This window comes from Chiloscyllium plagiosum, unplaced genomic scaffold (assembly GCF_037043375.1).
Source record: "Chiloscyllium plagiosum isolate Xiang-an unplaced genomic scaffold, Cpla_swu_hap1 HiC_scaffold_5, whole genome shotgun sequence".
In the NCBI taxonomy this organism is placed as follows: domain Eukaryota; kingdom Metazoa; phylum Chordata; class Chondrichthyes; order Orectolobiformes; family Hemiscylliidae; genus Chiloscyllium; species Chiloscyllium plagiosum.
In genome coordinates, this window is record NW_028270143.1 from 30,244,240 (window position 1) to 30,260,824 (window position 16,585).

At 40.8% G+C, this 16,585-nt stretch overlaps 1 protein-coding gene and 1 pseudogene across 1 annotated transcript in view; both read right to left on the reverse strand.

Moving 5' to 3' along the window:
- klhl7 (kelch-like family member 7) overlaps positions 1–4,853 on the reverse strand; it is a 46,883-nt gene extending 42,030 nt beyond the window's left edge. Inside the window, exon 1 of the mRNA XM_043689754.2 lies at positions 4,374–4,853. Coding sequence (XP_043545689.1) covers positions 4,374–4,496 — 123 coding nt within the window. The 5' untranslated portion in view covers positions 4,497–4,853. The remainder of the gene's footprint in view (positions 1–4,373) is intronic.
- Positions 4,854–8,589: 3,736 nt separating this feature from the next.
- On the reverse strand, positions 8,590–8,910 carry LOC148149894 (ferritin, middle subunit pseudogene; annotated as a pseudogene).
- Between the last annotated feature and the right edge of the window lie 7,675 nt (positions 8,911–16,585).

The window sequence follows — 16,585 nt, forward strand, 5'->3', positions numbered from 1 at the left end:
TTTGCAATTTGTTTCAGTAAGTGTACAATGAAAATTACCGAGTGAGGTAGCTGGGTTGACTACTAGATTTTAAAACAGACAAATTTATTCTTAAAATTACACAATGCAACACAAAGAACAGAACCTAGTCTATCCAAACTAGACTTAATTATCTTGTTTTGAATACACACAACAGTCCCAATAAGCAGGCCCCCTTAAAGATCAGTTTTTTAAAAAAGAACAGATGCTTATAGGCTGAAGTTAGAAGGGAGAAAGAGAGAGAGTTTCCACATAGCTCACTGTTGAACTCCCAACTAGTTCTGGATTGAACCGCTCAACTAGAGAGCTGACCACTCCCCTTTCATTATACAGGTCACTTCTAAAACATGACCACTTTGGCCCAAAGTCTCATCTGTTTACATACAAACAAAAAGGCCCCTCCATACCCGTTAACTTCTATACCAAACCAATCTAATTGGCACCAGCAGCATTTTATTACCCCTCTGGAAAAAAACCAAGGACACAGTATCCTTGAGAAAAGGAAGAGCTTTTAGAAAAAAGGGACCAGCTTTGTGACAGGCAGTGATTAATGGGTACAGTGAGGATCATTGTTTGGGCCCCAGCTATTTAGATATACATTAATGCTCTAGATGAGGAATAAAATGTAATTTCTCCAGGTTTGCAGATAACACAAAACTGAGTGTGAGGGTAACTGTGAGGAGGATGCAGAGATGCTTCAGTGTGATTTGGACAAGTTGGGTGAGTGGGCAAATGCATGGCAGATGGAGTAGAATGTGGATAAATGGGAGGTTATCTATTTTGGTAGCAAAAACAGGAAGGCATATCTGAATGATGATAGATTGGAAAGGGAGAGGTGTAATGAGATGGTGTCTTTGTGTACCAGTCGCTGAAAGTAAGCATGCAAGTAGTGAAGCAGGTAGATAGTATTTTGGTCTTCGTAGCAAGAGGATTCAAATACAGGAGAATGGATGTTTTGCTGAAATTGCAGAAGGCCTTGCTGAGACGACACATGGAGTACTGTGTGCAATTCTGGTCTACTTAACTGAGGAACAATGATCTGGCTATGTAGGGAGTACAATAAAGGTTTGCCAGTTCTGAAGAATGGTCACTGTTTGTTTCTTAGCAGACTGCTTCCTGGGATGGCATGGCTGATGTATAAAGAGAGACTTGATAGTTAGGACTATATGCACTGGAGTTTAGAAGAGTGAGGGGTGATGTCATGGAAACCTATAAAATTCTAACAGGACAAAACAGAGTGAACACAGGAAGGATATTCCTGATGACTGGAGAGTCCAGGCCAGGGGTCACAGTTTAAGGATACAAAGTCCTTTAGGATTGAGATGAGGAGAAATTTCTTGACTGTTATTCTGGTGAGCTTGTGGAATTTTGTGCCACAAAATGCAGTTGAGGCCAAAACATCAAATATTTTCAAGAAGGAATTAGTTATGGTTTATAGGGCTTAAGACACAAAGGGTATGGAATGAAAGCAGAAACAGGATACTAAATAGGATGATCAGCCACAATCACATGAAAGGGCCTACTCCTGCTCCTATTTTCTACCTTCCCAGAACCAGTCCCAATATCCTAGGGATCTGAATCCTCAACCTATTATACCACCTCACCAGTCACATATTGATCAGATATATCCTGTTATTTTCACTCCTGTTAGCATGGGACACTGGGAGTTATCTTGACATTACTACCTTTGAGGTCCTACTTGTTTATTTTCATCCTAAATTCTTATGTTCTGCTTGCAGCACAGCATCCCCATTTTTAAAATCTATGACGTTAGCATTGATACATACCATGAGCACTGGCTGTTTTCTAAATGGGGAGAAAATTCAGAAGTCTGAAGTACAAAGACACCTAGGAGTTCTCATCCAGGATTCTCTCAAGGTAAATTTGCAGGTTGAGTCAGTAATTAGGAAGGCAAATGCAATGATGGTGTTTTTGAGAGGACTTGAATATAAAACAGGGAGCCTCAGACTCTCTAAGGCTCTGGTCAGACCACATTTGGATTATTGTGACAGTTTTGGGGTCCATTATTTCACGAGGGATGTACTGGCCCTGGAACATATTCAGAGGAGGTTCATGAGAATAGTCCCAGGAATGGAAAGCTTAACACATGAGCAACGTTTGACGGCTCTGGCGCTATACTTGATGGAGTTTAGAAGAATGAGGGGGGATATAGTTGAAACATACAGAATACTGAATGGCCTGGAAAGATGTTTCCATTGGTAGGTGAGACTAGGACTCAAGGGCACAGCCTTAAAGCAAAGGGAGAAACTTCTTCAGCCAGAGAGTGGTAATCTATGGAATTCATTGCCACAGAAGGCTGTGGAGGCCAGGTCATTGAGTATATTTAAGACTGAGATAGGTAAGTTCTTGAGTATCAAGCGGATGAAGGATTACTGGGAGGAAGTGGGAGAATGAGGTTGAGAAACTTATCAGCCATGATTCAATGGTGGAGCAGACTCGATGGGCTTGATAGCCTAATTTTTGCTCGAATGTCTTATGGTCTTAATCTTCCCACTTCAGAAAACTTCTGCAGTGCTCTGAGACATCTCTGACTCTAGCACCAAGGAGGCAATGTTCCATTCTAGAGTTTCTTTTGGGATCATAGAAATATCTGTCCATTCCCCATACTATTGAACACTATCACTCTTGCCCTGTCATTCTTCTGTACAGGAGCCACCCATGATGCCATGGACTTGACTTCTGCTGCTATAGCCTGAGATGTTGTGCCTTCCAACAGTATCCAAAATGGTATATCTGTTACAGAGAGGGTAACAGCTATAGAGGACTCCTACACTACCTGCCTTCCTCTACACTGTCTGGTGGTCACCTGTCCCCTTTCTGCCTGTTTGATCTTTACCGGTGATATGGCCACCTCACAGAACATGCTTTCTACAACTCTGTAATCATAACTAGAGCAACTCAGTGATTTACTTCAATTCCCACTGCCACACGTGCACCTCTTTTAAGCTCAGGATCCAACAGCATTTATGATGTCTCAACCTTGTGGCCTACCATGAGTTATATATACCCGGGAGTCTAACTTTGGTGATAGATAAGTTGTTGGAAGTGATTCTGAAAGATAGGATTTGGAGAGTAAAGGAATGATTAAGGATCGTCAGCATGGTTGTGTCAGGGAAACTGTGTCTCACAAATTTGATTGAGTTTGTTGAGTAAGCAACCAAGAAGATCGATGAGGGCAGAGCTGCAGACATTGTTTACATGGACTTTAGTAAAGCTTTGACAAGGTTCTGCATGATAGACTAATTAGTGAAGCTGGATCACATGGGATTCAGGGTGAGCTTGCCGGCTGGATATAAAATTGGTTTAACAGCAGGAGACAGAGACGGTGGAGGGTGGTTTTTCGGACAGGAGGCTGTGACCAGTGATGTTCCACAGGGATCACTGCTGGTTTCACCATTGTTTGTCATTTGAACAAAATGATTTCAATGAGACTATAGAAAGCATGCTTAGTAAATTTGTGGATGATACAGATTGGTAGTATAGTGGACAGTGAAGAAGATTATCTAAGATTACAAGAGATCATGATCAATTGGATCAATGGGGTGAAGAGTGGCATGTGGATTTCAATCTGGATAAATGCAAGATATTGCATCTTGGTCAAACAAACAAAGGCAAGATTTACACATGTAAATGTAGAGACACCTTGCACAAGAGCATCCTAAATAGTTTTACAGCCAATTAAGGACTTTTAAAATTATTGAAATGCAGGAAGGATGCTCATCAATTTGTTTATAACAATGAGACAACATTCAGATTATCTGTTTTAATATGGTACTGGAGGAGGGATAGATGCTGACCAGGACACCAGGAAGACTCACCTGTTCTTCAAATGCTGGAGACAGGAGGAGACAGCTTTAACAATGACACACTAGTGCCAGCCTAGATTAATATACTTCAACATTACATCATCCTTTGACTCAGTGGTTCTCCCAGTGAACCAAGCTTAAACATCTTGCAATGCCATTAATTTAATTACACATTCCCCCACAAAAAATTGTTATTCAAGTAAATTCAACAAAATGCACAATGCGCTCTTCGTTCCTAATCATGACAGTTCATCCACATTTTCAGTACCATGTTACACGTGCTCTCCGAACCCTACCAAATCTATTCTGAAAACAGTAGACCTGAATGCATCTTCAAATAACAATTAGCATTGAAAAACGTCAACTTGCCAGTATAAACATCATTCTTACATTAAATGTTTCAAGAAAACGTGCATCACTGGACACCTTTTCTCCTTTTCCAAACATCTTGGACACGTTGGACCGAAGGGTCTGCTTCCGTGCTGTACATCTCTCTGACTCCAACATATATACACATGAAATCCTTACCTGCTTTCGCATGTTGTTCATGACCCCCATGAAAGTTGCCAGGAGCTTGGCCTCCTCCCTGGCTGCGAATTTCTTCTCACTTTTCTTCTTGATGGAGCTTTTCTCTGTGCCCACAGACGCCATGGCAACATTGAAGGGAGACTATGATTCAGGTCAGGTCGGTGCCAGGCGGCGCTGACACCCCCAGGGATCAGCAACGATTCAGACACACCGAGGGGATATTTCGAAACGTGATCCCTGAGGACGTCAAAACGTCAGCGCGGGGCCTCGGCACAGCTGCGGAGGTGCTTTGACTGCGGGGTGCATTCGCCCATGCCCCCCAGAGGAAAAATAAGGTGTGAAAGGAAACATCTAATTCTTGCCGTCCGAAGGAACAAGCCGCGCCGTGGTGCTCTGGTCTCTTCTCTTCTCTCTCTTTGGAGGGAGGTAGCTGGTAGGATTTGGACTTGCGCTGGCGACAAGCGGCAATCTGTCTCTCCGCCCCTTCACCCGGACACCAACAACAGGACAGCGACAAGACAGACCCGCGGCCACTGAAAGAAATATCCAGCCCCAAATAAAACCCCTCGTCAAGCTGCTCACTCGCGCCCTCTCAGGAGGTCCCGGCTCCGAGGGCATTGCAGCTCGGCGCGTCCGCTGGGAGTGAAGTCTGTCTCTTCAGCAATCTTGCACGAGCCCTTCTTCATTCATTCATCTACTTCTTCAAGTTCCTCCCGCAACATCTTCCAGAAATCAGTGCACTGATGTTGAAAAAATGTCGCCCACTTCTTTTTATTTGCACCTGCAGGCTGTCAAGTGACAAACACACAACCTGAGTGTGTTCTGAGGAAGAGTCACCCGACCTGAAACGTTAGCTCTGATTTCTCTCTGCAGGTGCTGCCAGACCTGCTGAGCTTTTCCAGCAACTTTTTTTTGTGTTTCTGATTTACGGAGCCCGCATTTCTTTCGGTTTTTATTTAACACACACTGCCCAAGTCGATTAACAGAAAGTGACCACAAAAAAAATTACACACAGCTTAACACAGTAAAAGCAGCTGAGATGATTTTGAGCCACAAATAGCGAGAAGAGTCAAATTGACCCCAAGCTACAGTCTTAAAAGACATTCAGCTTTCAGGTGTTGCTGAACAGGTTACAATGCCGCCACTGCCCCCCAACACTATCACCAAAAAACTACTACAAGAGGGGTTTCATTCTTGGAAAAGTTTAGCATGCCTTGGATGGACGGGTGAACACTGCTGTTTTTAAATATGAAACAAACAGATGTCAGTCGCAAGGGTGCGAATGCAGTGATACATTTGGATTATCATGGTATCTAGAGATAATAACTAAGTGCCAGGAAATTGAAGGGTTAATTTCCACAAGGTTCTCCAAAACGTCCATTCTAATTTTGGCAGTAAACCTGTCAAAACCCAGAGATGGTCTCCAAAATGAGATCACTTAAAAGTCTGTGTGAGACATTCTATGACACAGAGTTAGTATAGAAAGAGATAATACATCTGTGACCGTCTGCAGTGACAGTAGAAGATGACAGAATTGACAGGTGATATTTAATGCAGGCAAAGGGAATGACACTCACTAGCTAAAGCGCAGCAAGGTTCTCACATCGAATACAAGAGCAAAGAGGTTAACATTAGTTAAGCCACAGCTGGAGTATTGTGTACAGTTCTGTCTGCCACACTATAGGAAGGATGTGATTGCACTAGAGAGGGTGCACAAGAGGTTCACCAGGATGTTGCAAGGGTTAGAGTGATTTAACTATGGAGAGAAACTGTATAAGTTGGGATTGCTTTTCTTCTGAGCAAGCTGAAAGGGGATCTGATTGAGCTCATTGAGGTATACCAAGTTCTTGGTGGTGTAGATAGGGAGAAACGTTTCCCCTTGTAGAGGGATCAATAACCAGGGACATAGTTTTAAGGTAAAGAGAAGGAGGATTAGAGGGATTTGAGGAAATATTTTTCACCCAAACGTTCATGTTCACTCCGTAAAAAGGTAGTAGAGATAGAAACCCTCAGGACATATAAGAACTAATTCAATGAATACTTGAAACACCATAGAACAAAACTACAGGCGAAATGCTTGAAAATGGGACAAGAATAGATGGATGTTTGAGGACTAGCATAATGTGATGGGCTGTAGGATCTCTTTCCAGGCTGTTAAAACTCCAACTGTGACTATGACATCACCCTCCTTCAGGAAGGCCTGCCAAATTAAATGTCTATTAGGATGTCTCCTTTGTCACATAGCATTGTGCCCACATCTAAGAGTTGAAAATTCAAGACAAACTGGTTGAGGAGACAGAAAGTTCAAGAATTTGTTTTCTTAAGCTTTTCAGAACACAGTTTATTGCATATTAATCCTAACTATTCTTATACATGTTCATCTATAATATACCAGGCTCTGATCTTGCTGTCACATTATTAAAACTACTCCCAACATGTATTTCTCCCTATATATGTCACACATGCATACCTCTAACTAACTCTGTCTACACTGTGCTATTTATGCCTAGTGAGGAGCATCTCCATGACATCATCACACATTGCTCCTTTATGCAACATGAGCAATGTCAAACCTTTCCCAGGTTAAGATCTCAGAAATCCTACCCTTAGAAATCCCATCCATTGTCAATCACATCAAGGATATAGAGGGTAAAGGTAGTAAAATGGTTCCCTTGGTCAACAACAGGGGAACAATTTAAAAAAGGGGGTTTTCCATTTAGGACCAAGATGAGGCAAAATTATTTTACTCAGTGTTGTGAAATTTTGGAATTCTCTACTCAAAGGACTATAAAAGCTCAATCATTGAGCATATTTAATGTAGAGGTTAGTGTTTCAAAATAGCCAAATTTGTCGTCTCCTAATCAGTGATGCGCATGAATGGGATTGCCATTGTCTAGCAATTGTCTACCTACTATCTAGCAAAACTACAGCCAACAGTTTCAGGCTTGGCAGAATCAGCAGGGAAAGAAGATCCTATTGAGCTTGACTCTAGTCTGGTACTGTGATAATCAATAGTATAAAGGGTTATAGGGATAGCGGGTGATGTTGAAGTATTCAATCAGCTATGAGTGTAATAAATAGCAGAGCAGGCTCAATGAGCTGAATAATATACTCCTGTTCTATGTTCCTAAAGAATGAAGGTGGATGGGATCAGATGTGGGTGTTAGCAGGGATTTGTTAACAAAAGAACAACTTGATGATTACTCAAATTTATTCAGATAAAATATTCATTTAATTATTTTATAATAAAATAAATTATAAATCTAAACTCTACTCTGAATGCTGCTTCATGATTAATCTTGCCTGCTGAATTGCAGTCCTTGCAATTTCTCAAACAGTGCAGAACAAGTACCCTTCAACATTAAAATGACTGATTTTTGAAAAAGCGGTAATAGGTAGATTAAAGAGTGTTTCATATATATTCTTTGATCTTGATGTCATGACTTATTAAAGTAATGCAGTTAATATATTGGCACAAAGATCTATATTTGTGTAATTACTGTAATAGCTTCTATAGATGTACATTGTTATAAAACTAGAAATTCTTAAGACTATATCAGATGGTTATTATGAAGATCATATATTAAAATATGGTGATTAACTTCTAAGGTGTTCAAAAATCTTACAAGTTCCATTTGTATGCTATATAAACATTTTGCAGAAGGAATAAAGTAAAGGTCTAGATAAGGTCTTCCAGCTTGTTGAAGCTTGAAAAGGTTGTATCCTACCTTTTGCAGCTGAAAAACCTACTACATTTCAAGCACCTGTAACACTTGCAAATCTATGACCATGCTTTCATTGGAACCTTACAGTGTAGAAACAAGCCATTCAGCCCAACAAGTCCACACCAAAAGTATCCTACCTAGATTCACTCCTTCACTTTATCTCTGCATTTCCCGTGGTTAATCCACCTAGCCTGTAAATCTCTGGACACTATGGTCATTTCAGCATTGCCAATCCACCTAACCTGAACATCTTCTGATTGTGAGAGGAAATCAGAGCACCCAGAGAAAATCAGAGAAACCCAGAGAATGTGCAAACTCCATACAGACAATCATCCGAAGCTGGAATTGAACCTGGTTTGCCGGCCCTGTGAAGCAGCAGTGCTAATCACTGAGCCACTGTGCTGCCCTTTTTTTAAAAAGGATTTTCAATTCAATTTTTGGCTGCATGTTCTTGTACTCCAGGTGTCTCAGTGCAACAATATGGTACCACACTAACTGCTGTCCTCCATTGAGAGCCTGTCAAACAGGTACTCTGTCATCCCATTCTCAGGAGCTCCCAAATGCTTCAGGTTAGTCCCCAAGTTGCTTGATGATCTTGACCTGCTCATCCAAATAGCGAGTCTCCAGGAAATCACACAGATGAGGTCAGTCTGGGCACTGGCAAGTTGGTGTAAATCCAGCAAACTCTGGTTCACATTTTTCTCCAGATCCAGGGCAACCTGCATTTCTTGCAGACTGTTACCCCACTCATCCCCCTCAGGCTTCTTCATATCCTCCAGACCGACTCTGGAATTTCGGCAGCTTGTCTGCATGTTCGTGCTTCTCCTGGGACCGATCTTTGAAAAACTGGGAGAAATTGTGGAGGACAACAACATCCTGGTCAAAGTTTGACATCAAAGATTGATAAAGGTAGGAGGCAGTGAGCTCCATATTAACCCATTTGTTGACTGCAGCTTCACAATTCTAGTTCTAGTTTTGACAAACTTGGGAGTCCATTTTTGTCAGTGAAAACTTCTCCTAAGCACTCAAAAACAAAACCTACCACAGCTCAATACCTTGTAAGATTATTTTGGATTGATATTCTCTCAGATTGATATTCCTCCTATGCTGCCTTAAATCTGTCAGAAATTTATAGAATTCTATTTCAACAAACATGATTTAGTTCTAAGAATTACTTTGCATTTATCCAATTCAAACCTTTAAACATTCAACGCACCTCAGTAAGATTTACCACCTGTTTGCACTTCTGAATCTGCAGTAAATACATTTCCAAAGTTTTTCTCAAAGTTCATTTTTTGTACTTATGGAACCATTCTTTACATTCTCCCCCACAGTAATTCTAAAATTAATAATATGTTTCCTACTTAACAACAGGGTCTACATGTCAAAAGCACTTGATTGGTTGTAAATGTAATTCTATTTTTTCTTGATATTGAACATCACTTTTGTCGCATGGCAACAAGAACTAAATGCTGTGTAGTCTTACTCATGCATTGGACAGCCTGACTGAGAATAGCTTCAGTGGACTTGTAATACTTTTGGTTACATAATTATAATTCCTTAGTTACTGCATGTTTAGACAGCACTAACACTGCTGACCTTACTAAGTCCTTTTTGATGTCATCTTTTACAGATGTTTGATTTTTGCAAATGTGTCGCACAGAACTTTGCCAAACAACAAACAGCTTCTGTAAATCTAAATGAACTATAATAAGAGCAATTCCACTGTCAGCTTCATCCATAATATAGTCAGCATAGATCCCTGAAGGACTCCACTCCTCATGTGCTGACAGTGCCAACCAGAAATAGACCCATTTATGCATACTATTCATGCTAACATGTTACCCCTATTCCAAACCTCCTACTTTGTGCAATAATCTTTTTAAGTGGCATCTTATAAAGTGCTTTTCTCAAAATCCATGCAGAGCAACCTTTTTCTGGGTTTCCCTCCAATGTTCTGCCTACAGTCTTCCCTTCTGGGGCGGACTGTCCTCTGGGTTCAGGTGGAGTTTCAGCGATTTCCATCTGTGGGAAGTGCTCCAATTTTGGAAGGGAGTGAATCTGAGTGCTGATGCCAACTTTAAGACTTGCAGTCCAGGTAGCGCCGCGGGGATTCTGTCCAGAGGATCTGCCAGCGGTCTGCCCTTCTGTGGCAGAATGTCCTCCGGGTTCTGACCAAGTTTGAACAATTTCCCATCTTGGGAAGTGCTCCAATTAGGGAAAGGAGCAAATCTGAGCATTCATACCGACTTTGAGACTTCCAGGCCGGGTGGTGCTGCCGGATTCGGTCTGGAGGTTCTGCCAATGGTCTTCCCTTCTGGGGCAGACTATCCTGTGGGTTCTGGCCGAGTTTCAGCAGTTTCCATCCGTGGGAAGTGCTCCAATTTTGGAAGGGAGCAAATCCGAATACTGATGCTGACTTTGAGACTTGCAGGCCAGGTAGCGCCATCGGACTCGGTCTGGAGGATCTGTCAACAGTTTGCCCTTCTGGTCCTGACCGAGTTTGAGCGATTTCTATCTGTGGAAAGTGCTCCAACTTTGTAAGGGAGCAAATCTGGGACCTTACGCCAACTGGGTAGACGTCCGGGGTGGCGAGCAACGCCCGGACGCGGTCAGCTCGGTATGAAAACGGTATGAAAATTGTTCAAACTTGGTCAGAACCCGGAGGATATTCTGCCACAGATTCCTACAGATATACACTTCAAAAGGATTTGAGATATTTTGTGGCTGTGAAAGGCAAATTTAAATAGAAGACATTCTTGCCGACCTAATCACATTACGTATACAACGTCAGCATATGGACTTTAAGGGTTCAAGGACAGGTTAAGGAGCCTATCTGTCAGTCAGTTCTGATATAATGCAATCTGTTCCCGTGCAATCTTGCATTATAAGAAAATCATGCAATAGCTGCGCCATGCAATCTAATGGGGGTAAGAATCACGTTATAGCTAGTATGGGTAAGGAAAGTTCACGTTCTGCAAATAACAGTCTAAATTATTCAATTGCGTTAAGACCAATTCACGTTGAAGAAACGGACCTTGTAGCAGAACTAACTGTGCAGTTCAAGGAGCCCATCATCTCTGTCTCAATAAGTGCTACCTCATCAAAGTGACTCACATCCTGATAGTAAATTTTGTTTTCAGTTGACAATTTCTAAAACTTTGTCTAAAGAGTTCAACATACAGGTCATTCTGCTATAACGTGCGAATTGGCTATAATGCAATTGACAAATTGCGGATGCAGTTTGGATAACACAAACTTTCTACTGAACCAGTATAGCAATTTTCCATTAGCAATCCTCTACAGCACAAATTTCTGTAACAGTTTTCCACAAAGGGATTTTCTATAGCATGAGGTCGCAGAGGAGCACAACTGTTGCATTATAGCAGAACGAACTGTAAATCAGAGATTAATTTTCAGGTCTCAGTATCTGACCTTCCAGTCTGCCAGCACCCAGAATGATACATGCAGCATTTTCCTGATTGCATGGCAGTCACACATATAAGTGATCTTGTGAGAAACAAAAGCTCACTCACTTCAATAATTTCAGTCCGAGACCAAAAATCTGAACTAGTAGTGCCGTTTTATTTGTACACTTGCAAGTGGGTGCAATGTCTAATGCCAGGTAAGACAATGACAAATACACATCAAATCCAACAAACTCTCGAAATTTATACAGTTTGAATCCCCATATTTTTTCTTATTTCATTGTTTGCCCCCTCCTCCGCTTACGTCACTCATTTCCTTAAGACTGATCCCACAACTTCTGTTTATCCGGCCTTGTCCGTGACAAATGCCTATCTCTGGCTCCCATAAGCTTGTTTGACGTCATCCCATCCTTTGCTTACCATTATCTACTCCCTCCATCTGCGCTGCCCCTCACAGCATCTTATCACTAAGCCCTTTTAATTGGGGTTTGTTCCTGTGTCCCCATACAAGTGGGAAAACAGATGTTTATACAGGCCTCTCTTCACAGCATTTTATCTAGTGCCTGTATTTCTACCATTGTTTTGTAATCACGTCTCATGCTGACATATCATTTTTAACGGATTATATATTTCCTCATTCTTGCTAAGTCAGCTCTCGGCCGAAACAATCCCAAACTAATGTGAATTCATTTACTTTGTATCAGAACTTATAATTGCAGAAATAACGTTAATTCACCTATATCCCACAATCTGTTTTTTTTTAGCTTTTAGCACATTTATTGGCAGTAGCAAATTTGTTGTTTCAAAAGTACGGTGTGAAAATATTGAGCTTTAATTCCTGAGAGGTGAGTATATTGTGGGAAGGTGATTCTGCCAAGCTGCTACTTTTATCTGCAGTTGAGAGCAATGTTAATCCAAGTCACAATTGGATTGACAGACTTGTCATTGAAACTTTCAATTGTATGCTGATTTATAAATCATCTATTCTTCATAAATTTCTTGGAGGCCTGCTGTTTTAAGGAGTTCAAAATTTGTTTCCTTTTTTGGCCTTTGCACAATACCTTTTTGCTGCTGAAGACAAGGGTTGGGTTCAGTATTAATTTGACTAATGACTATGCAGGTTTCATAATGCAATTTAAAGATAGGATAAGCTGTTCTCTACTTCAATTATCTTTAGCTCCTAAAGGGAAACAAAATAAAAGCAAAAAGAAACTTCCTGCTTTATGTGATACTGGAAACTGGACAAGAGCAACACACAAGTACAATGCACCATTTGATTTTGACTCATTTATACTGAATTTTGAAACAAGGGGAATGACAAAGGAAACTATGGCATAAGTGGGTACTGCAGACGCTGTAGGTTAGAGTCAAGATCATAGTGGTGCTGGAAAAGCACAGCAGGTCAGGCAGCATCCGAGGAGTAGGAAAATCAAAGTTTTGGGCAAAAGCTCTAATCTTGAAAGGAAGTCCTATACAGATTGAAAGTCCTGAAAAAGGACAGGGGCAGTTTATGTGCAGCAAATCCAACCATTTCAGGCGAGGAAGCACAAAATGGGATTGATTTAATTTCAAATATTTAGTGACCTGTCCTAACCAAGAGTTTAAACTTGCATGTGAAGTAATTCAGCTTGCCAAATCACATCGTAGTAGATAGCCTTGTGACAATTAAGTGGCCAAAACAGATGATATGTGCAAACCATGAAAACCTATATGGTTTGTTTGCCATAAACTACTTCAGAAGTCATGTATTGTAGTGATTGATTGCCACAAATCAAAGTAGTGCTGTGGCACTGTGTGTTGTTTCTTTTCTTGGATGAGAGATGAATGTTTATATTTGGGATCACATTTGATGCCATGGAGAGGCACCATGAATTGTACAGGAGGAAGGTTGCTCTCCTGCAACATAAAGAGGCCAGATAGCACAAGGAGAATTTCATTGAAAAAACTGTTTAAGTATTGTTAGGTTATTGATTCTATGGAGAAAATTCCCTTCATACGAAAAGAATAAAAGCTTAAGACGTGTGCCATGCAACTCTGCAAAGTAATGAGTAGTATCAATTGGTGTGTGAAGAGTGAAGTACAGCAGAAAGTAAAATGAATGTGCAACTTTCCTTTCCTTTGCTGAAAAAGTTATGTATTCTTTGGTTATTCTATCATTCGTTGATTCAACAGAGACTTGCTGACCTTAGGTATGTTGCCTTTATATCTCTAGTGCGTTTGTAGCAGTGAAAACACCACAGAGGAAGGAGATCACATCTTTAAGTGGAATCTATACATGAGCACTTTCCAACAGGGATCACTAGATGATCATTTTGATCTCACTTGCTTTTCCTTTTATATTTAGTTGATTCTCTTGTTGCTGGTGTTTTTAATTGTTCATGTGGCAGCTCGACTTTGTGTTTTTGATTACCATATTATTGCCTGTGTGTCAAAATGTCAACAGACAGCAGAGTATTATTTGGATATATCTGGATAGATTTGTACAAAGAATGTTACTGGTTACGCATATTAGAATTCTGAGCTTCTCAAAAATCCCCTAAACTTGAAAGAAAAGTCATAGAAAGTTATTTTTCAAGTTTTTTTATTATTCACTTGTGGACATGGACGTCCCTGGCTAGCCAGCACTTTTGTTGTCGATCTCTAGTTGCCCTTGAGGAGAGGTGAGCTGCCTTCTCGAACCACTGCAGTCTATATCATAGAGTCTTAGAGTCATAAAGATGTACAGCACGGAAACAGACCTAAACTAATCTGGTCCCATTTGCCAGCACTTGGCCTATACCCCTCTAAAACCTTCATAATCATATATCATTCTTTTATTCTGTGGTTTGATCCACAGTGCCCTCTCCCTTACCACAATCTAGTTTCTGAACAGATGTTGTAACTGAATAGAGGACGTTCTGCTCAAGTCTGAATTTTGCTTCCAAAAACTGAAGCTTCCCTATGTTGGCCTTCTCAGTACCTCCACCTCTCAGATTGTCTATTCCTATCCCTTTTTCCCACATTCTATCACAGCGCTCTGCTCTGTCCTCGCCTGGAAAATTCTGCAGTTAAAATTGACAACCATAAGTTAAGAAAAATATGATGCATGATGTTGGATTTGCATGTTTGGATTTTGGTTTCAATCTAAATGAATTGTTCCTCTCTTAATACTGTATGGATTCTATGTGAAAAGTTCTTTGCAGCTTCAATTCATGTTCAAATGAAGATGAATCCATTGAACAAAATAGCAAAAGGTGTCCACACTGGGCATGAGGGGAAAAACATGTTCTATTGTCAAAGCACTGATATTCTCATTATGGAATGACCATAAAGTCTCACAGAAAAAAAACATATTGATGGTGCTTGCCTTATTAATTTGAAGCACTGAACTGGTCCCCCTAATCTATTGCTACAGTAACATTCACTCCATGTTCTTTTTGTATGGACAAACATAATTACCCCTATTAAGATAGAGCAGAAATTATGTTGAAATAAATTATTTAATTGTTACATTAGGCTGAATTTTACTAGTCCTTGAGTGACATAGGCAATGACAATCCAGTTGGGAAAATGTGGCGAGATTGGAAAAATGAGATACTTTAAATTGAGAAAAGATTTCCACCCTAGGTTTTAACAGCAAGACAAAATCCAACCGGGCTTTTTATATGATATTTTAAAATTTAGTTGCATAGAATTTACAGCACATAAACAGGCCATTCAGTCCAACAGGTCTCGGCCAAGGCAATGCTCTTTACAAGCACCCTTCAATCTTACTGCATCTTATATCACCAAGGTCTTCATCTTTGTTCTGGGCCTGAATTTTGGTTAAGAGAAAAGCCATCTAATGAAAAACATTGGAGGCTGAAACATACTTTTCTTTCAGTTAAGTCTGAGTTGTTTCAAGTTTTCTGGCAGGATTGTTTGACGCAAGGCCAAATGAGTTCTCTCAACTCAATGGGCTAAAATTTACCAAAAATCCACTAAGTGTCAATTTTGGAGGAATTTAGTCCATGAGCTCTACCAGGTTTTCTCATGCAATTCTGTGCTTCTTTCCTCATTATGTATGCACCATGCTTCTCTTCAGTGCTCTCGTGCTGTCTTGCATTCATCAGCATCAGAAGTACTTTCCAGTGCCAGGATTTCCACTGCAGGTGTCATATTTAAAACCCAGCAATGCAGCAGTTCAGTCACTGCCAGCTATGAATAGCCCTTCACAATGCACATAGTAAGAGAGAAAAGCAAAGCTTCAAGGAGGTGGCACAGGTGACATTTCATTGTAAAACAGAAACTCACATTCAAACACGTATTGCCACTTTATATCATTGACTGCCTGATCACCTGACATTGGAACTGCCAGCACAAAAATCAAGCTTCACAAGCTAGCTGCCCTTAGTGCCTAACCATATCTGAATCTTGTCTAAGAAAGTACTGCTCTTTGCCAAGCACTTAGCGAGGCATAAGATCTTGTCATTATTCAAGGCTGACCGTGGCCCACCACCTGACTGACTTGGATGGACAGCCTGAGTGAAGAGTGACCATATCGCTGACCAATTTTTGTTTAGCTGCTGACTGACTAATCACTTGTCTGGTTGCACTGGATCTGCAGGACTGACTGTGTCTCATCTCCTGAACTGCAATGACTTAGAACCTTGACCCTATACTGAATATCGGGGACTTCTGCTTTGATTGCAGTATAAGCATTTTCCTGACAACAGAACCTTTTATGGATTTTCAGTTCATACCATTTCACATGGTCCTTCTCCCATGCCAGTTGATTCCTAGCACATTGTACCACCTGATCTTGTTTCCCACATTCATTGGCATATCTCTGCAAGAATACCAATATGCTGCCTGGACTACTGGGTGACTTTGCCTTCATTGTTTGCAAGGTGAAGAGTACACTGGTGCCATGGTGAGCAAGAAATGGAAGTGAGTGATTTGTGTTGACTTGTTTGCCCTGCCGAAGCTATGGAACTACCTGCAGAAGTATTATGGAAGAGAGGGAATGGTAGACAATGAAGGTGCCATTTCTCTTCAGGCAGCACACTTGATAATTATGGTAGAATTGATGGCACAATTG